The sequence below is a fragment of the Symphalangus syndactylus genome, chromosome 20, assembly GCF_028878055.3.
Source record: "Symphalangus syndactylus isolate Jambi chromosome 20, NHGRI_mSymSyn1-v2.1_pri, whole genome shotgun sequence".
Lineage (NCBI taxonomy): Eukaryota > Metazoa > Chordata > Mammalia > Primates > Hylobatidae > Symphalangus > Symphalangus syndactylus.
The window spans coordinates 57,550,623-57,571,277 of record NC_072442.2 but is presented as its reverse complement, the minus strand read 5'-3'; the positions used below and the strand labels follow the sequence as shown (position 1 = coordinate 57,571,277).

At 49.3% G+C, this 20,655-nt stretch overlaps 2 protein-coding genes and 1 long non-coding RNA gene across 4 annotated transcripts in view; 1 reads left to right on the top strand and 2 right to left on the bottom strand.

Annotated features, from left to right (window-relative positions):
- Nucleotides 1-20,655, top strand: part of ADPRM (ADP-ribose/CDP-alcohol diphosphatase, manganese dependent) — a 144,783-nt gene that overhangs the window by 89,741 nt on the left and 34,387 nt on the right. The window contains exon 5 of one of the 2 annotated variants that reach the window (XM_063628333.1): nucleotides 17,241-17,402. The exons of the other annotated variant lie outside the window; for it this stretch is intronic. The gene's annotated coding sequence lies outside the window, so the exon portion shown is untranslated. Of the gene's footprint in view, nucleotides 1-17,240; nucleotides 17,403-20,655 lie in introns of those variants that run through there. 2 annotated transcript variants of the gene reach the window in all.
- LOC129470470 (uncharacterized) lies at nucleotides 2,069-6,793 on the bottom strand. Its single transcript, XR_008653236.2, has 2 exons — nucleotides 6,528-6,793; nucleotides 2,069-2,368 (listed from the first exon to the last, which is right to left on the bottom strand). It is a non-coding gene; the product is annotated as an uncharacterized lncRNA (long non-coding RNA).
- On the bottom strand, nucleotides 9,726-18,799 carry TMEM238L (transmembrane protein 238 like). The gene is made up of 2 exons (XM_063628338.1): nucleotides 18,442-18,799; nucleotides 9,726-10,819 (listed from the first exon to the last, which is right to left on the bottom strand). The coding sequence occupies exon 1, from the start codon at nucleotides 18,797-18,799 to the stop codon at nucleotides 18,560-18,562; it is 240 nt and encodes a 79-aa protein (XP_063484408.1). The 3' UTR covers nucleotides 9,726-10,819; nucleotides 18,442-18,559.

Here is a 20,655-nt window from a genome sequence, read left to right as displayed (position 1 = left end):
CCCGTTTCAAACAATCCACCTCTTTAATTACCCTTTCATGATTTTACCCTTTAATTCCATCTCTAGATCTTCTCTGAGTTGAGTTCTCTTTTTAAGCCTCTTTGGCTTATGGGGAAAACAGTATTTTTTTTTTTTTTACTTTAATACAGGGTCTACCAAGCCCATTTCAAAAGTTATGCTTATAAAGCATGAAGATTTTCACCATGTAAGGTAGATCAAGAAGAATTTGGAATGAAGGACAGTACAAACACCAGCCTTATGCCTGGAATGTAGGACTACATTGATTAATAAGTTTCAAACTAATCAGGGCTCTTCCCAGTTTGAACCACTTGTGATACAGTGGGAGGAGTGATCTGTAGGTGTTCCCTCGCTATGGCAGCTGGTCTAAGTTCACCTGCATAATTGACACCTTAGAATTGGCTTTTTTGAACTCTAAGAAATAGACAAGATAAATGATTTCATCTCTGGAGCCAATTTCTTTTCTTTCTTTTTTTTTTTTTTTTTTTTTTTTTGTTAAGACAGAGTTTCACTCTTGTTGCCCAGGCTGGAGTGCAATGGTGTGATCTCGGCTCACCGCAACCTCCACCTCCTGGGTTCAAGCAATTTTCCTGCCTCAGCCTCCTGAGTAGCTGGGATTACAGGCATGGGCCACCACGCCTGGCTAATTTTGTATTTTTACTAGAGACGGTGTTTCTCCATGTTGGTCAGGCTGGTCTCAAACTCCTGACCTCGGGTGATCCACCTGCCTCAGCCTCCCAGTGCTGGGATTACAGGCATGAGCCACCACGCCCGGCCTCTGGAGCCAATTTCAATGGCCTGGTGGTAGCTTCTGCAGTCATGGATGGAGACCACTCCAGTGCCCAGAAGTACAGTTATAAGATCCTATGTTGATGACTTACGTTGGCACTGGAGTGTGTGGAGGTGGCTCTGGTTCATGGGCCAGGTGTTTGCCCTCCTTGTTACAGAGTTGGCTTCCCTGAGCTCCCCACGCTCCACCCTGTGTGTTTGTTGAAGTGCAGTAAACAGGGCAAGAGGAGGGAGAAGGTTAGAATGAGCAAAGCTTCACCCAAGCCTTCCCAGCATGGGAATCAAGAGCCACAACCCACGTTGTTCCATACTTATATGTTTCCAAAGCCTTGTGTGGCTGTTACTACCCAGCAGACATCTCACAGCCATCCTCTGGAGTCTATAGTTCTGGCATCAATGTTCCCATTCCATAGAAGAGGTGCACAGAGGCTGCCCAGGCACACACCCTTATTCCCCTGTTACGCTGACCAGGTGCTTTGGCTTAGTGGTAGAGGGGGTCCTTGTTTCACCATCAGACTTTTGCTTTCACTCAGAGAGAGAGACCGGAATGGCAGAAAGAGCAGTAGGTCAGGGGTCAGAAAGTGTGTGTTCCAGTCCAGGCCCTGTGGCCTCGGGTGAGTCATTGTACACCCCAGAGTCATTGTACATCTCAGCTTTCTCACGTGAAGCTTGCATAAGAGTGGTGCCTCGGCTGGGCGTGGTGGCTTACGCCTGTAATCCCAGCACTTTGGGAGGCCGAAGCAGGTGGATCACTGGAGGTCAGGAGTTTGAGACCAGCCTGACCAACATGATGAAACCCTGCCTTTACTAAAATTACAAAAATTAGCAGGGCATGATGGCGGGTGCCTGTAATCCCAGCTACTCGTGAGGCTGAGGCAGGAGAATTGCTTGAATCCGGGAGGTGGAGGTTGCGGTGAGCCGAGATCATGCCACCGCACTCCAGCCTGGGCGACAGAGCGAGACTCCATCTCAAAATAAATAAATAAATAAATAAAATATAAAACAAAATAAAATAAATAAAATAAAGAGTAGTGCCTCTTGATCTTGAGCCCTGGCTAATTTGAAACTTGTTAATCAAGAGCCTTCCAGCCTATGACAGAGAATTGCTGCCAGCCACGAGAATTCCTTCTCAGCTGTGCTGTGTGGCTGTCTGGGGGTCCACATCGTTGTGCCAGAGGAAAGTTAAATCCGCAGGTAGAACGATGCCATTATACTTGAAGATCTGAGGACATTTAAAACACAGTGGACAAGCACAAGTGTATGATGGAGTAAAAGGTAACATTCGTACACACTTTAATGATAAAAAGAGGCTTTCAAGATATTCCTTGTTCGAGGCCGGCCTCTTCCAGCTCCATCCCCAGGTCTTGATTCTTCTCTCCTCTGTCATTAAGGTGTGTTGATTGACAAGTGTCCCAAGCAAGGAGAGGGCAGGCCCCTCCAGCCAGAAGCGGGGGCAAAGCCTTTGTCACGGGAGGGGAAGAGGAATCCTGAGCATATGGTCTCCATCGCTCCATCTGCCTCCCAGCTCCATTCTGCCATGAATTCCTGTGTGAGCAGGGCCCTGGGGGTGGACATGGAAAATAGAATTTTCTAGCACCTTGCATCATAGTGTGGCCCAAGCAGCATGGCTCTGAGATTGCTGTGACAGAGGGGACCGCTGGGGCACCGGGCCTTGCCTCCCTACTCTGCCACACTGCCAGGCACTCTGGCATTTTCTGGTGGATTTAATGGTGAAAAATGAAGCCTTATGTTGCAGGAGGTGGAGGTGGGGTCTAGTAGGGGCTGCCAGTTTAGGAAAGGCTGAGCAGCTGGGGACAGGCAAAGCAGCAGCCAGCCCACAGACCCCGCTGAGTTAGTACTGGGTGTGTTTGTGAGCCCACATGAGAAGCCATTTGGGGATTCCCAGAAAAGGGAAGGGGTGGGGTTTGTGAAAGGGGACAAAGTCCTGAGTAGCTGAGGGTTGGGGGAGAGTGACAAGCGCCAACAGGCATTTAGTTGATTGCGTCTTTTGCTACCTTTGTTCACACAGGCCTTTGAGATCTGGATCTCTGGTTTCATTTGTTCCTCCCAGATCCCCGGGGGTTTATGGAAATTGTAATGGATTGTTTTAAATGTTTCAAAAACTCTAATGGAAATCATAATACATTTGTTTTATGTTTTTGTATACCCAGTTATGGGGTTATGGATATGTTTGATTAATAAATCATGGGGAAATCAATTAATTATTCTTTAATGATTACAGTCTCTTTGGCAGACAACCTGTGTCAAGACAAGGGAGAGAGGAGATAAAACTATAAAGGAGGGTTTTGATATTGACTAGATTTGGAAATGACACAGCACTAGAGGCAGCCCAGTCTAGAGCTGCCCTAGGCTGGCGGGACCAATGGTACAGCGAGAGCCATGAGGGAAAGGCAGATGTCACAGCCATTTGTCCCCATGTGTGACTCAGGAAGTCTTTAGGCCAGCAGCAAGAGGTGTTATTTGAGAGAGCCACATTAGGAGAATCCCCGTCTCTCTCCTGAGCCACTATAACCAGGCAGAAATTTGAAAACGAGAAAACCTAGCCTCAAGGGGAGTAGGATGCTTGCTTAAAGAAATACAGTTGCTTTGCCCAGTGGTTCTCAGACCTTAGCTGGCATCAGAATCACTGGGAAGCCTTTTTTTTTTTTTTTTTTTTTTTTGAGATGGAGTCTCCCTCTGTCGCCCAGGCTGGAGTGCAGTGGCACGATCTTGGCTCACTGCAAGCTCCACCTCCTGGGTTCAAGCGATTCTGCTGCCTTAGCCTCCCGAGTAGCTGGGACTACAGGCGCCCGCCACCACGCCCAGCTAATTTTTTGTATTTTTAGTAGAGACAGGGTTTCACCGTGTTAGCCAGGATTGTCTCAATCTCCTGAACTTGTGATCCACCCGCCTTGGCCTCCCAAAGTGCTGGGATTACAGGCAAGAGCCACCATGCCCGGCCGGGAAGACTTTTTAAACTGCAGACACCAGGACCCAATCCCAGAGTTTCTGATTAAGTAGATCTGTGGTGAGACTGAGACTCTGTATGTCCCACAAGGTCCCAGGGGCTACTGCCGCAGCTGGTCCACTGGAACCACACTTTGAGAAACACCTTTTCCCGTTTACTCGCGTCTCACTTTCTCTCTTCCATGGCTTTGCCACCACTGTTCTCCATCCCAGCCTTCTTTTAATCCTCCCTTCATCAACATCATTCCCTCAATACCTTTCACCCTTCCCCCACCCCACCCAGACCCCTCTCCTGCCTCTTCCCTCCTTTTTTTACACCAGGCCCAGCAAACTCCCCCATCCCACATGACTTTTTCCCCAAACAAAAGGAAACTCGACTTCCTTGAAATTTGAAATGTGAAAGAGCTGGGAGGAGAAATGAGTGCACCCCCGTAGCTGGCAAGGACACCTGTTGCAGGTGACTTAAGACGGTATGAGCTGTACAGGACTTGAGGTTCTTCACAGCTGATAGAGCTGCTTGGGGCTGGTGCAATCTGGGAGGACTCCAAGTGACATGGTTTGTTTTCCTGTGCCCAGAGAGAAGATGGACAAGAGGGGTTCACCCAGAGGGCAGCCCTCAGGCAGGCACAAATTCAGCGTAAAAAACCCTTTAAGGTGAAGTTCTAAGACTTGAGCGGACATCAGAATCCCCTGGAGGGCTCGTTGAATACCCATTGCTGACCCCCACCCCCGTAGCTGCTCCGTTAGCAGGTCTAGGATAAAGTTAGGACCACCAGTCAGCCTGGTTTGCCCAGGACTGATCAGGGTTCTCAGGATGTGCAATTTTCAATACTGAAACCAAGAAAGTCCTGGGGAAACTGGGATGAGTTGGTTACTCTACGGAGTGCTAAAGTCTTTGCAATTCTAACAAGCTCCTAGGGGAGGCTGAGGCTGCTGGTCCAGGGACTGCACTTTGAGAATCACTGCTCTGCTGTTCCCAGGGAGCTGCAGAGGCCTGGCATTGGGTGTTGTAACCCTGGACTCTCCTTCAGGGTGAGAGGTTCTGGGCAGGGGTCAGAGTTCAGATTCTGAATAGCTGCAGCCAGGGAGGTAGATGTGAACTTGGGAAGGGAGGGCCACAGAGTCCCAGATTGATGAGGGGGTGGAGGGGATTAGTCAGAAAGATGGGGTCGGGGTGAGAGGACATCCAAGCTGAGGCTGTGCATGTTGGGTATGTGCCCAACACACAAAAAAGCTTTGGTGGAGGGCCTCTGTCCTTTTCACTGAGGGATAAGCCTGTGGCTTTGGCTGGAAGTGAAGTGAGTGAAATAGGTAAGCGTTGTTCTCGAGGTCTGGGGCTGGTGCAGGAGCAGCCGGTTTGAAGAAAGAGAAACAAGAAAGGAAAGAAAAGAAAGAGATAATAGTAAACTGGGTGCCGAAACTTGGAAAGCAGAGGTGGGCCGAATTAGGCATTTAAGGTGTTAACTTACAAAATAGTGTGTAGAAATGGCATGCAAATTATTTGCATGCTGACTTGGGGGGTTTAGGTACACACAGACCAGTGCAGTATGGGGTATGGCAGAGGTGTCCGATGGCAGGGTGGCCCCAGTGGGAATCTGTACCTTACTTCTCCCTTCCTTTTCTAAAAGTTACCAGCGTCAAATGCTAAGGAACCTTCCATGTTCCGGTTGAGGCAGTCTTTGGGACCCAGGCTGGAATGAGGCCTGAGGTGACCATCTTTGAATAAAGGAATGCATGTAAGCCTGAAACCATGTGGCTACTGTAAAGTCAGAGGCACCTGCTTCTGGCCATTCCCTTTGTTTAGTCCTTGGATCTGTGCACAGCACTGGCTCACACAGCAAAGCTGTGGTATTCCCAGATTCATATTCAGCTTCTGGTATTCTGAGCCTTTCTTCCCAAAACCCCTGACAAGAAATGGTTTTTTTGTTATCCTTGCTTTCCTGGCTAGCACCTATTCCCCTTGTGTGACTGCCCTGCCAAGAAACTTCTGGGAGTCTTGGAAGAACTGAGTCAGCTCTTAAACAAGTTCAGTCAGCTATTAGTTGGCATCTATTGTTTTATTTTTCTGCCAGATTATTACTCTGTCTACCAGGAACAGACACAAGTGTATGCTGGATGCCTTCAAGTGCTGAGATGTGTATCCCAGTATCATAAAGAGTATGTTTCCCCCGCAATTCAATCTATTCCTTCTTGCAGCCCTTTTTCCCTGAGAACAAACGCAGTTGGAAGGTAAAGGAAGCTAAACATACCCGAGTGAAGTTTCTGCTACTAGGCCAAGCCTGTTTGCCTGACTCCCTGAACGCTTAGGGTTTGTTTTTACCCAGGAGGCTCTTCGATCCTTTGTGCAAATACATTTCTGAGCCTGCCTCAATGGTGGTGGTCAGCTTGTGATCCAGCCAGGATAAGCTCCCCTTCCTCAATCGTACTGTAATTTCACTGAAAGATGAGTTCAATCTGAGGGACTTAGAGGCTACTGATTGGGGGGTGGGCTGCCTTTCCACCTAGTATGACCGCCTTCCCCTGGTTTTGTGGGTCCTGTTGGTCATCTCTGCAATAAGCCATGGGGATGAGGTTGTGAGAAATGTGGACTTGGTCATTATGGCAAACCTTACTTTAAATAGCTTTGAAAATAACAGGTTTATAGCCCTAGAATCAGGAGGTGATGGCCTAAGATTTACAGCTCTACATTTAGATTTTTTTTTTTTTGAGACAGAGTTTTGCTGTTGGAGTGCAATGGTGTGATCTTGGCTCACCGCAACCTCCGCCTCCTGGGTTCAAGCGATTCTCCTTCTTCAACCTCCTGAGTAGCTGGGATTACAGGCATGCACCACTATACCAGGCTAATTTTGTATTTTTAGTAGAGAAGGGGCTTCTCCACGTTGGTCAGGCTGGTCTCGAACTCCCGATCTCAGGTGATCCATCTGCCTTGACCTCCCAAAGTGCTGGGATTACAGACGTGAGGCATGATACCTTCTAAGGTATTTGCCAATTCAGGAGGCTGCAGAAGTCCTGAAGACTGGTGCTGGATCATTTGTGATTGTGATGTCATTATTATTACCTCCTAATAGGAGAGGGCTACCTATAGTCACTCAGCCTGTAAGTGGCATGGTCGACAGAGTTCAGGTCACTGAAAAGGCCCAATTGCGTCCAGAGGAAATGACCAGGAGGAGGGGCCATGAGGTGGGCCTGGGGAACAGCAGGAGGCTCACCATGCCCAGCCCTTTGGTGGAGAGCTTTCTGGGAGGACAAGTCCAGATGACGTAGTCGGGCTCAGTGTGGAGCTGCCTGGTGGCACTGTGGCCCCTCCTATTTCCTCCTCCCACCCTGCCCTGCGTGAGGGGCACCCATGGGCTCAGCGCTGTGGCATCTGAAGTGACACAGAGCAGCGTGGAGGCCTGCTCATTCCTGGGCACGCGGCACAGCCGGGGTGAGGCCCGAGGGGGGAAGGTGCATGACTCCTCGGCAGTGTGAGCGTGCCTCACTTCCACAGCTGCTGACCTGCTCGCTTGCTTGTTCTGCCTGAGGCTCAGTAGGGCTCGGGAGAAGCCAGTCTGGGGCTGGGGCTTCTCGGAAAGAGAAGAGGAAAGAGGCCTCGACTGGCAACCTGGAGACCTGGGCTCCAGACCTGAATCTGTCACTTTTCAGTTGCTTGAACTTGGTGAAGCCGCTTTACCTGCGGTTTCAGTTTCCACATCCCTGAAATGATCGGGTTGCTTGAGAGCCTCTCTCTTCAAAGTGCCTCAGGAACCAGTAGCAGCAGCATGGCCTGTGAGCTTGTTAGAAGTGCGGAGTCTTAGGGCCCTCCCCAGACCTACTGAATCTGAATGTATATATTTTTATTTTATTTTATTTTATTTTTTGAGTCGGGATCTTACTCTGTCACCCAGGTGGAGTACAGCGGTGCAATCACGGTTCACTGCAGCCTCAACTACCTGAGGTTCCGGTGATCCTTCTGCCTCAGCTTCCCAAGTAGCTGGGATTATAGGCATGTGCCACCATGCCCAGTTAATTCTTGCATTTTTTGTAGAGGCTGGGTTTCATCATGTTGCCCATGCTGGTCTCAAACTCCTGGACTCAAGAGAACCACCCACATCGGCCTCCCAAAGTGCTGGGATTACAAGCATGAGCTACTGTGAATGTGCATTTAACAAGATCCCCAAGTGATTTGCATACAGTTGGAGAAGCATGGCTCCATGGTTTTCAAGATGTAATCCCAGCACTTTGGGAGGCCGAGGCAGGTGGATCACGAGGTCAGCAGTTCGAGACCAGTCTGGCCAACATGGTGAAACCCTGTCTCTACTAAAAATACAAAAATTAGCCGGGCATGGTGGCAGGCACCTGTAATCCCAGCTACTCGGGAGACTGAGGCAGGAGAATCGTTTGAAACCAGAAGGCGGAGGTTGCAGTGAGCCAGGATCGTGCTACTCGACTCCAGCCTGGGTGAAAGAAAGAAACTCCTTCTCAAAAAAAACAAAAACAAAAAAAGATGGCTTCAGGGCTCATGTCCTCCAATTCTGTACTGTAAGGACTCTCTCTGAGTGGTGTCCTTGTAGATGCTCAGGTACGGAGCAAGCCTTGCCCTGGAGGAATTGCCCTGCAATTTCCACATGCACTGTCTAGGTGGCCCTCTCAGTTTCAGTTCTTAAATGTGGTTGCTGGGTGGTCAATGATAAACTCCAGGAAATCCTCCTCTGTGGGCCTCCCTTTTCTTCCTGCAGGCTAATCTAAAGACTAGTAAGTAATCAGCGGGGACTGCATTTAATTCACCCCTTACTCCTATTATCACAGATTTATTCTATAGTCATTCTACCAGGCAGCATGGCCTCTAATTGGGTCGAACAAATGCTCTATATGGAGAACCATCATATATGCATTTAACTTGCAGACTAACAGCCCAAGTGTGAGAGAGGATGATGTAAATAGTGCGGGAAATTCCCTAGAGTGAGTGTGACATGTGAGGTCAGATTCTGTTGTCCAGCCACTCCGAGCTCCTTCAATCTCTCTTAGATGTGAACATGTGCTCTGGCCTAAGTGTGATCTTAGTTTTTTAAGATGTGCATATTTTGAACAGTGTGGCTTCTACTAAGTGAAAGCCAATGATTGCAATTGGTACCCAGCCAAAGAAAACAGAAAATGGTTCCACTTCTAGAATTAAAACAAAACAAAACAACTATGCTGGTCTCATTAAGAGAAGTCATGTGGCCTCCAACACAATGTCTTCCCAAGGAATTTTTCAGAATGATTTTGATTACATGCAACTTTTCCTTCCCTGTGAACTTTAGAACCCCAAGTAAGAGGCTCTGGTCCCTCACGGTGTATAGTCAGCTCAAACATAGAAAGAAACTTCCAACTGGGAAGATGGAGAGGATTACAAGTGAAGGTGGTTGGGGGAGATTCTGAGTAGGAAAGAAATCTTTCTTCTTAATTCCAAATGTTCTTTTGTGATAGCTCTTCAGGTTTCTGAGTCCAGCCCAATTCAGAGACAGTAGGCTGGTGGCAGAGCACAGAGATGCCAGGAGACTTCATGGTGTCAGGATAACCTGTGGTCTGTCTTTTTTTTGAGACAGAGTCTCACTCTGTCACCAGGCTGGAGTGAAGTAGCATGATCTTGGCTCACTGCAAACTCTGCCTCCCAGGTTCAAGTGATTCTTCTGCCTCAGCCTCCCAAGTAGCTGGGACTACAGGTGTGTGCCACCACCCCCAGCTAATTTTTGTATTTTTAGTAGAGACGGGGTTTCATCATGTTGGTCAGGACCATCTCCATCTCTTGACCTCGTAATCCACCTGCCTCAGCCTCCCAAAGTGCTGGGATTACAAGCGTGAGCCACCGCGCCCATCCTTGCTCTGTCTTTATCACACCATGATCTACGTGTCCCTTCCCTGGAGGCACTGTACTGAGTGTAGAATTACAGGATTTGCACCAAGGCAGGTTAAACAAATGGGAAAAGGATATCCTAAAACTGGGAGAACTGTCATGAGATCACAAAGACTTCCAAATCTGTCCTGTTACATGAAAACAAAGGCCAAATCTCCTTCTTTATTTAGGTAACTGCCTCGTACCATGAAAGATTGGAGGCAGCTTATAAAAGACACATACACTTTAAGGGCGAAATATAAATAAAAAGTACAAAACGAGACCAGGGGAAATATAAATTAGTGGGGCAGGTCGGGCTCCGGTGGCTGGCAAAGCAGGGCACATCTATCTGGTTAGCCTATGAGGCTTGACCCTCAGAGGTGTTGTCCTTGGGCTGGACTTGACCAGCTGTAACTTAAGCTAAAAACAGTCCTGCCCTTAAGGTCATCAAATGAAAGACACAAGGACAGCATAGCAGAGGCCTAGCTGGCTTGTCAGAAAAACGCACAGGGGGTTTCAGTTGGCTAAAAGCTCGATATGAGCCACTGCATGGCCAGGCTGTGCAAACAAGTGGGGCTGCATTAATAGTGCACGGTGTGGCCCCACTGAGGAGGAGAGAGTCTTCCCGCACACAGCACTGGCTGTACGTTCCATGTTTGCAATCAACACATTGGAATATGTCACCATGTGCCAACTGGTCAGTATCAAAGGGTAGATATAGTGGAACCCTCCAGGAGCTCACACAGTCTGTCCAAAGAGCCAGTGAGGAGAAATAGCAACAATCCTGCTTGATATGTGCTCGCAGGAGATCCCATTTGGACTTCGGTGCCTGTGGTTGGTTCTAATTGTTTTTCTAAAAGGACATTCACAAGAAGAACTGCAGAGGATGAGACTTCTCTTTTGGTGTCTAAGCCCCCGGCAGGGCTCCTGCCATAAAACCTGCTAGCTACTCAGTCCCTTCATAAACAGCTGGCACAGCAGCAGTGATGTCAGATCTGGTGCAGGGATGCTGGGCTTGTGATGGAGCCTGGAACCTGCCAGAAGCCTGGCATCACAGCTGTTCTCGGGCATCCTTGTGAGTACTTTGAAAGCCTCCGCATTGCAGCTTCTCGTTCCTCCTGGATGCTGTTAAACGGTGTGCTGTAAAGGGAGGGCATCTCCTTGAATTGATTCTCCTCCATCAGATGGGACCTGTGTTGAACCAAGGAAGATAAAATGGATCAGCCCCCAACCCAAATCTATCAATTTCAAGCCTGTGTGTGGTGAAACCAGCATAGTCTTTGGAGTTGCCAGACATAGGCTTGAATCCTAGAGCAGCCTCTCCATGGCACTGTTACCTTGGGCTAGCCCTGAAACCACATGAGACTCAGCTTCCTTTGCCTGGAAAATGGAAATTTGAATCCCTCACTCACAGAGTTGTAAGCACTGAATGAGATCATGAAAATAAGTGATTGGCTTAATAAATATCAAGATTCTCATCAAATCTTAGTTCCCTCTCCTTACCCTTCCTTGCAGGCAAAGCTGATGCCTACCCCTCTCTGCTCGCTGGATTCTGTCTCAACCTCCACCTTGGATGTAATCACAGATTCGTCTTCGTCTATCACTTCAGCATCCTCTTTTCCTCTCTGCTGACTTTCTCTCCTCCACTTACTGTCTTGCTCAATGTCCTATATCCTTTCTCTAAAAATTCCCACCTTAGCACGGTTCTGCCAGTGGGTGACTGCCCTACCCTCTTAATCTCATCACCAAATACTTTGAAGATGAATCTGCACTTGCTCCTCACCCATCTTTAGCCACTCGATAAGTAGCATCATCTGATTTCTGTCTCCACAATTTACTGAGAAAGGCACATTGCCGGGTCTGCCTAACTGCCTTTCCTTGGCTTCAGCCTTTTTTTGATAGCTTTGAAGCATTTGATGGTCAGTTCCCCTCACTCTTGATAATTGTCCTTCTTTGTCCTCTTTGCCATTGGCATAACGTCTCTTCCATATTATTACTGGGAACTTCCATTTGGGCTCTTCCATCTGCCTTCCTTTTCCCGTTCCCCACATGCAGGCATGGCTCGAGGTTCTGACCTGGCTCCTATAGGAAACATACGTGACTAGGCCAGGGCTGGCAAATGTTTTCTGTAAAGGGCCAGGTAGTAAATGTCATAGGCGCTGCAGGCCACATGGTCTCAGTTACCATTGCTCGACCCTGCCACTATAGCATGAAACAGCCATAGATAATATGAGAGTGAATGAGCCAGGCTGTGCTCCAATAAAACACTATCTACAAGAACAGGAGGAGGGCCCGATTTGGCCCATAGGTTGCAGTTGCCTACCCCTGGTCTTATGGAAACAGCATAAACCATAGGGTCAGATATACCTGGTTTTACAATCTGGCTCGATCACTGCCTCGTTCCATTATGTTGGACAAGTTACTTAACCTCCACACACCTTATTATCCTTATCTGTAAGAGAGGGGAATAATGATGATGATGATGATAATAATACTTTTCTCGTGGCCTTGTTGATAGGGTGAAATGGGATAATGTGCAACCTTAGGGCCTGGTTCAGTGAATCTTAGTGTTCTTTTCTCCTTTCTTTCTGCCCCCCTTCCCTCCCTCCCTCCCTCCCTCCTTTCCTTCCTTCCTTCCTTCCTTCCTTCCTTCCTTCCTTCCTTCCTTCCTTCCTTCCTTCCACACTCTCCCAATCCCTTTTCTCTCTACATCCTCACCCTCTGTAATCTCATCCACATGTCTCTAACCCCTAACCTCTCCCTCCACATCTGATCTTTCTTCTGAGTTTAAAATCTGCACATTCAATGTCAATTAGGTAGTTCTGCTCATACACCATTTACATATCAAACTCTGCATGTTCAAAAGAAAATGAATCATTTTAAACAAACTCATGCCTTCTTCTGACCTCCCTCATTCCATGCCCCGGGGGGTGCTTTCTGAAGTCTTTGACAATGCCACCCCCGACCTGCTGTAGAACAGGACAGGCCGTTCTCCACTCATGCAGTCTCTGCTCTTCTCCCCTCCCCTGCGTGGCCATCATTTCAGCTTGAGCTCTTTTATTACCTGCCACCTGAGTTTGCTGAATGGCCTTGCTGTCTCTCTGCTGCTTCTCTCTCATCCATTCTGCACACGATGCTTAGTTACTCTTCTACAGGCAAAGCTTGATCATGCTGCTCTCTAGTATCTAACACCATTGAAGGCTCCTCCCTCCTCGCCTAGTGTCAGAACCCTCCTCACCTGGTGTTCAAAGTCCTGCACAGCCAACACTGAAGACCCCAACCCCCAGGCAAATGTGTCTGCTCAGCTTTTCCTAGACACCCTAATTCGTTCGTTTCTGCAGTCCTTCCTTTTGCCTGGACTGCCCCCCTACCCACCACCTACTGCTGCTGTCCCTGTGCCATCTCTGCTTGTCACATTCTTACCTGTTCCTTAGCAGCCCAGCCAGAACCACACACAGCATGCTTCCCCCAGCCAGGAGGTTCTGTGCCTCCTCTCAGCTTTCAGAGCCCTGGCAAGACTGTGCTTATCTCCTGCAACGCATTTTCCCTTGGAAACTTTGTGAAGTATTGTGCACATGCCTTATCTCTCCCCTTAGATTAAAAATCCTTGGAGAGATCAGAGAAATGTTTGCTCCTCCACACAGCCCTGGCACTGTGTCTGCTTGGGGCACAGACTCACTGAGCAGGAGAGGAGGGCTTTTTACCAGGCTCACCTTTGAGCTGTCTTGGCAGCTCCACTGACCTCCTCTGTGGGCAGAGGGGAGAGGCTGCCTTGTTGGAAAAAGTCGAAGTGGAGGAACAAGTTTCATTTGCCAAGGCTCAAGGCTGTGAGCCTTTTGGCTTTGGTTGGTGTGAGAGTGGGTGTGTTTGTTTCTGTGAGTGTGTGTTTCTGGGTGTGTGTGGTAGGTGTGAGTGTGTGGGGGGCGTGTTTGTTCATGAACACATGCGTAGTAGAAGAGGGATGTGTGTGTACGTGTGTGGGGTGTTGGTGTGTGTGTATTGTTTGGGTGTGTAGTCTTGGACACCCTGTTAAAAAAGGACAAGAGTCTTCATCTGACTTTGCTTGGGGACTTATCTTTATCTGCAGGAAATAACCAAGGAGTGGAAAATGGAGCAAAAAAAAAATCTGAAAATGCAGCGACCAGGTGATAAAATCAAACGGCAGCCTGTCTCTCTTGGAGCACAGCTGATCTATAAAAATCAGCCTCTGGCCCTGAAACTTCCTGGGGGGTGCCTTTGAGGTTCAGCAGCCACCCTGCCCTCTGTCTCTGGAGAACCAAGCAGGCTGTGGGTGGAGGCCCTTGCGGGGCAGCCAGGCCCCTGCCCTGTCCGGACCGGGCATGGCACCTCCTCATCTCTGGGGCAGGGTGGGGGCAGGTCCTATCAACCTCATTTTTTTTTTTCTTTTTTTGGGATGGAGTCTTGCTCTGCTGCCCAGGCTGGAGTGCAGTGGCATGATCTTGGCTCACTGCAATCTCCGCCTCCCGGGTTCAAGCTATTCTCCTGCCTCAGACTCCCAAGTAGCTGAGATTACAGGCACATGCCACGATGCCTGGCTATTTTTTGTATTTTTAGTAGAGACACGGTTTCAGTATGTTGGCCAGGCTGGTCTCCAACTTCTGGCCTCAAGTGATCCTCTGGCCTTGGCCTTCAAAAGCGCTGGGATGACAGGCATGAGCCATCGTGCCCGGCCTCAACCTCATCTTACAGAGCCTCTGAAGGCTGGGCTAGGAATGTTGGCATCAGCTCTGAATGCAGGGAGCCCACATTCTTTCCTTTTACCCTGCTCTGAGAATGAGAGAGCTGGCAAAGCCAGTTACAGTCCACCCGTAAATCCTGACTGTGTCTGGCGTTGACATATAGGCCAAAGGTCGTAGGCTGTGGGGGAATTGAGATGAGCTGCTTTTCAAATATTTTTTGGCATCAGAAGCTTGTGTTCATGTCAAGTCTTACGTGCCAGTTTAATGTGCAAAGCTGCTGAGAACTCCACTGTTCTGGGTGAAATGTGTGTTGTGGGGTGGGTAGGGCTGCTGGACTCCTGTCCCCTCACTCTGCCCCTCACCCCAGGCCCAATTCCCTTCCAGGGACATTGGCAGAACACAGTTTGAAACCTCCCTTGGAAACCACATCTTTTTTTTTTGAGAGGGAGTCTGGCTCTGTCGCCCAGGCTGGAGTGCAGTGGTGCGATCTTGGCTCACTGCAAGCTCTGCCTCCCAGGTCTGCACCATTCTCCTGCCTCAGCCTCCCGAGTAGCTGGGACTACAGGTGCCTGCCACCACACCTGGTTAATTTTTGTATATTTTTAGTAGAGACAGGGTTTTAACGTGTTAGCCAGGATGGTTTCGATCTCCTGACCTTGTGATCCGCCCGCCTCAGCCTCCCAAAGTGGTGGGATTACAGGCATGAGCCACCGTGCCTGGCCGGAAACCACATCTTTAACTCTAAAGGGAAGTAAAATGACTTGCCCAAGGCCATGGGGTGGAGGAGGGTTGGGCAACCCCATAAGTGAGCAACGTGCTGACAGCAGGTCTCAGCACACACGAATCTGTCACTCTGGGCCATCCTTGAAATGTGTCAGGGGATGGAGGTTCAGTAACGAATACAATAAAGAGCATATTAAAACTTCCAAAGTTTCTTTGAACCAGGACAAAACCCTGGCATTCTGGAGCAGCATTCAGTCTCATATCTACTGAAAAATCCTAATGTTGTAATTGCCATTAGAATTGATGCTAATGCTTCAGGGCCTCACCCTCTGTAATGTGCTGGCTACCTGCATCGTGACTGACGCTTTGTTTAGTCATCATTTGCATAGTGCTGAACAAATATTAATCCACCTAATCTGGGCAACATCCTTATGACGCAGTGGCTATTATTAGCACCATCTCCATTTTACATATTTGGAGTAATGGGGCACGGAGAGGTGACGTAACTTGCCCCAAGTCACGTTGCTGGAAAGGAATAAAACTTGATTCAAGCCAGAGAGTCTAGGTATGGCCCATGTTCTTCAGCGCCGGGCTATTGAATTTCTGTTCAATGAGGGAAGGCAGTTCAGGGCAGGGAGCCTCACAATGGGGACTCTGTGTTGTTTGGGTATTTGTCTTGGCTCCCAAAATGGGTTTCAGCTGGTAATAATCATAACCATCATAATCTATACTGTGGCCGGGGTGGTCTTTTGGAAACACAGGTCCAATTACTTTAAGCCCCTACCTCTGCTTACATCTCTTCAATGGATTCTTTTTTTCTTTTCTTTTTTTTTTTTTTTTTGAGACGGAGTCTTGCTCTGTCGCCCAGGCTGGAGTGCAGTGGCGTGATCTCAGCTCACTGCAAGCTCCGCCTCCCAGGTTCACGCCATTCTCCTGCCTCAGCCTCCCAAGTAGCTGGGACTACAGGTGCCTGCCACTGTGCCCAGCTAATTTTTTGTATTTTTAGTAGAGACGGGGTTTCACCGTGGTCTCGATCTCCTGACCTCGTGATCTGCCTGCCTCGGCCTCCCAAAGTACTGGGATTACAGGCGTGAGCCACTGCGCCCGGCCCTCAGTGGATTCTTATTGTTCTTCAAGTAATGACCAAAATCCTTCGGAGGGCCTTGGAGGCCCTGCCAGATCTGGCCTCTGTCTACCACAGAGCCCTAACCCTCTCCGACATTTGCTCTCTGCCCTTCAGTCTCCCTGTCGTCTTTTATTTCCAGTTATCCCAGGACCTTTGCCCAAGCCATTGCCTCTCCCTGAAAGACTTTCCATTCGCCTCCCACCCTTCCTTTGGCATTCAGCCTAACATCACCTCCTCCAGGAAGCCTTCCCTGACTCCATCTTCTGGGTCAGTTTCTCTATTGAATATTCTTGTGGGAGGATGCTCCTCTCCTTCCCAGGGCAGACCTGACTTTGTTATTTTACTTCTGTAAATGTGAATCTTTGGTGAGTGTCTGTCTTTCTCACCTGATGGTAAACTCCCTGAGAGTAGAGCCCCCATGTCATGTGTCTTTTTCTTTTTCTTTTTCTTTTTTTTTAATTGAGACGGGTCTCACTCTGCCGCCCAGGTTGGAATGCAGTGGTGCAATCTCTGCTCACTGCAGCCTGTGCCTCCTGGGCTCCAGCAATCCTTCTGCTTCAACCTTCTGAATAGCTGGGATTACAGGTGTGCATCACCATGCATGGCTAAATTTTTGTATTTTTGGTGGAGATGGGGTTTCACCACGTTGCCCAGGCTGGTCTTGAACTCCTGACCTCAAGTGATCTGCCTGCCTCGGCCTCCCAAAATGCTAGGATTACAGGTGCGAGTCACTGTGCCTGGTCCATGTGTCTCATTTCTTATCCCCAGTGTCTTGCACAGTGCCTACCTAACACATTCCAACGTACCAGCACACAAATCAGGGTCCCTTTTTGCTCTGAAGCTTCCTGATGCAAAGTGCGAGTTGACCCCCACCACTACCAATTTGAGAGACACCAAGGTACTTCACATTTGGACTTTGGGTCAGTTAACTCATCCCAGATTATGTGTTTTGTATGCTTGGCATCTGGTGTAAGGACCACATCAATTGTACAGCCTTTCCCTGCCTTATCTCTTTTCGATTGTTGCAGCAATAAGGGCCTGAAATATTCTCTTCATCTTACAGATGAGAATCCTGAGGCCCAGAGTGTGCAACCTGGCCCACATCACCCAGATAACAAGTGTTGAAGATCAGAGTGGGACTGACTTCTCATCTTTTTCTACATCATTTCCTAGGTATGGGCTTACCTTACTCTACTGAGACCTCTTCAATTTGCTTCTCTTTTCTCTGAGTTCTGAGAGTCAGGTGTAATCCCCCACAAAAGACACAATTATTATTTCCTTCTTTCAACTCAGCAACGACCTTTGCTCTTACTTCTGGTAAGGGAGTAAGAAACGGGAGTGCCTGGATACACCTGCGTGCAGGTTGGGTCCACCTGGGGAGGAGGGTATGGCTGCCCAATGGACCGTGGCTCTGACTTCAGTTCCCTGGAGAGAGCTGTCCATCTCTAATTCAGGGTTGTAAGGACCACACCACTCTGTCTCTGGGACTCTGTCTTGATGTGAAAAAATCTTACAACTCTCTGCCTCTTTAGTTGCACACAATAGACTGAGCTGTGGTGTGCAACTCAGCTGATGAAATCCATGAAGCCAAACTCTCTTGACTTCTGGGTCTTGGAGACTGGCTGGGCACATGTGTTAGCTGCGTGTGAGTGTGAGTGAGGGTGGGGTGGGAACACTGCAGAGAGAGGAGGTGTGTGCACTGAGTGGGCATGGAGGCGAGTAGTCTCTACCCCACTTCATGTATCCCATCTGGGCAGGTGCAGGGAGGAAGTGAATGAGAGGGGCCGTTCTGGGTGGTTCTGCTCTGTTTGCTTTTACCGTAGCCCAGTTCACACCCCTTCACGCATGCAAGGGCACAAGAGTCATTGGGGAACTTTCCATCCTCTCCCGTGCTAAAGACTTTTCTCCCCAGCAGAGATTCTTCCCAACAGAGAACCCAGATGGGGTCTTTTACTCCCCAAGTTCCAAGCTAAAGGGATAACTTCCCATTGTGCCTGGAAGTCAGGATCGTTCGTGGCATATCAGGGGTGGAAGGGGCTGTTGAGACTCTCTTTCCAGCCTCTGTGAGGAAAAGGGCCCAGAGGAGAAAACACCTGCCCCATGTCCTCTTGGCTGGCCACCCCAGCAGGACCTGAGGCCACAGGATCCCCAGTCAGGGTGCAGTGTCCGGCTATTTGCTCATGCAGCCTCAGGAGGCCTGGTCTTGCCCCTACTTGTCCAAGCCTCTCTGGCCACCCTGCCAGGTAGGTCTTGTGTGTACTCACCTGGTCCCGGCGTGGCTTGCTAGGTGGAAGCTGTAATGTGTTGCTGCCCAAGGGCCCCAGGTTCACAGACATGTCTGCATACAGCACCTGCATCTCTTCTCCTCTACCCATGGCCAAACTACAGGTCCAGTTTTTCAGGAGACACTTCGATGTTGAGGGAATACCAGATGATCCAGAGCAGTAGGCTGAAAGCCAGGGTCAGGGCACCTGTGTAGACGAAGAAGTCCCAGTAACTCAGGGGGGCCAAGATCCCCAGCAGCAAAACGACCAGGCCGACTGCATCCAGCAGGAGGGCGAGGATGAGGAAGAGCGCACAGCGGCCTGGATGGCATCTTCCCCACAGACTCCCCAGGAGCATTGCCCAGGAGGAGCGGGAGGAGCCCGGCTGCACTCCCGGGGGTGATTTGCATGGGAGGGTGGCGGTCCTGCCTGCTGCTGCCTTCTCTGCCTGCTGGGTGTAAGCAAATGAGCGAGCTGGCGTGTCTTGGAGCCACAAGGAAGTACACGTGGGTCTACCTTTATGAGCATGGCAGCCAGTGGGGCAGGATATTTCTTAACTGTTTCATGGCTCAGGAATGATCTGGACCCAAACAGTCTGACATCACTGTTAATTGGGCTGCTCATCGCTGGGACCTACAATCCACGTGGCAGAGGAGTCAGGGTGCCCTTGGATGCATCTGCCAAGTTGGCGGTCCTGTGATTCTGGGGGAGGGGCTGTTCTGTGCCTTGTTCTCTAACCCCTGGGAGCCAGAGAGCCTGAGTGCCCTGTTTCAGAGGCACAGCTGCTTCATCTAGTATAGTGGGGTGGAATGGTGGAGTTTCCATTCCTCTTCACCTCTCTGCCCTACTCTCTTCCTTGGGGGGCAAGGTTTTAGTAAAGGACATAGACAAGAGTTTGTAACATCAATCGATTTTGAAGTGTTGCTGTAAGAATTGGTCCATGTTAGCAAGAGAAGTTTTGCCTCCTTGTAGAGTCCTCACTCTGCAGACAGAAGGATCTGAGCTCCCTAGGATGATGGACAGGAAGGATAAGGGCGGGAAAGGGGCAGAGATGGAAAAGACAGAGTGGACAGAGAGGGGACAGAGAGAAGACAACAGGGTGAGAAGAAACTTCTGGCCTCTTTCTGCAGTGGATTCTGTATGGACCGAAGGGCAATTCCCAGGCAAAAGTCAAGGGATGTTTCCGTGGCCTGTTGCCTCTGTGTTTTCGACATGAACTCATTTTATGTTCATTTTCTTTCTCATAATAGATGACCCTGTAAGCCCTTCCAGACACTGCTTGCATCCCTTCTGCATGGAATGGAGCGATCTTATCCCCGTGGCCGCTCACAGGGGTTGTAGGTGTGAACATCAAATGAGGAAAATGCAGCGGCAGTCCTTGGCAGGGCTACAGACAGCCACCCCTCTGTCCCTGATTCACAGGGAGGCTCGAACAAGGCACCAAACCTCTCTGGGCCTCAGTTTCCCCAGATAAATGAAAATAATTTACACTCTCACCTTTGCCTTCCCCAGAGGGTGAGAATAAGTAGGTGGAGCTGATTTCCTTTTTTTTGAGACAGAGTTTCATTCTTGTCGCCCAGGCTGGAGTGCAATGGTGTGATCTTGGCTCACTGCAACCTCTGCCTCCCAAGTTCAAACAATTCTCCTGCCTCAGCCTCTGGAGTAGCTGGAATTACAGGCACCCACGACCATGCCTGTCTAATTTTTGTATTTGTAGTAGAGACGGAGTTTCAAACTCTACTTGGCCAGGCTGGTCTCGAACTCCTGACCTCAGATGATCTGCCCACCTCCACCTCCCAAAGTGCTGGGATTACAGGCATGAGCCACCATGCCCGGCCTTCATTTTTCTATGTGTAAAATAAGCCAGGATGAGAAAGAAACTTTCAGAAAATATTTCGGGGAAGGTGGCAGGGGATGACCTAAACCATAGCTCTTAGGATCTGAAATGCCAAGAGACTTGAGCCAAGCCAGGTGAACACGCTGGAGCATCTCAAAGTGGGAAGTAGCTGAGGCCAATCTCCCTCTCAGTACTTGCCACCTGTCCCACTAGGTCCTCGGAAGGGGCCAGGTACCTACAGGAACACCTCGCATTGCTGGGGAAGCCATGACTCTTTCAATTTATTGTTCCCCGCTTTGAGTAGGAGAGAGTCTCTTGGGAAAAACTATTGATGGACAGCAATGGCCTCTCCCCAGTGCTAGGACAAGCACTGCTGC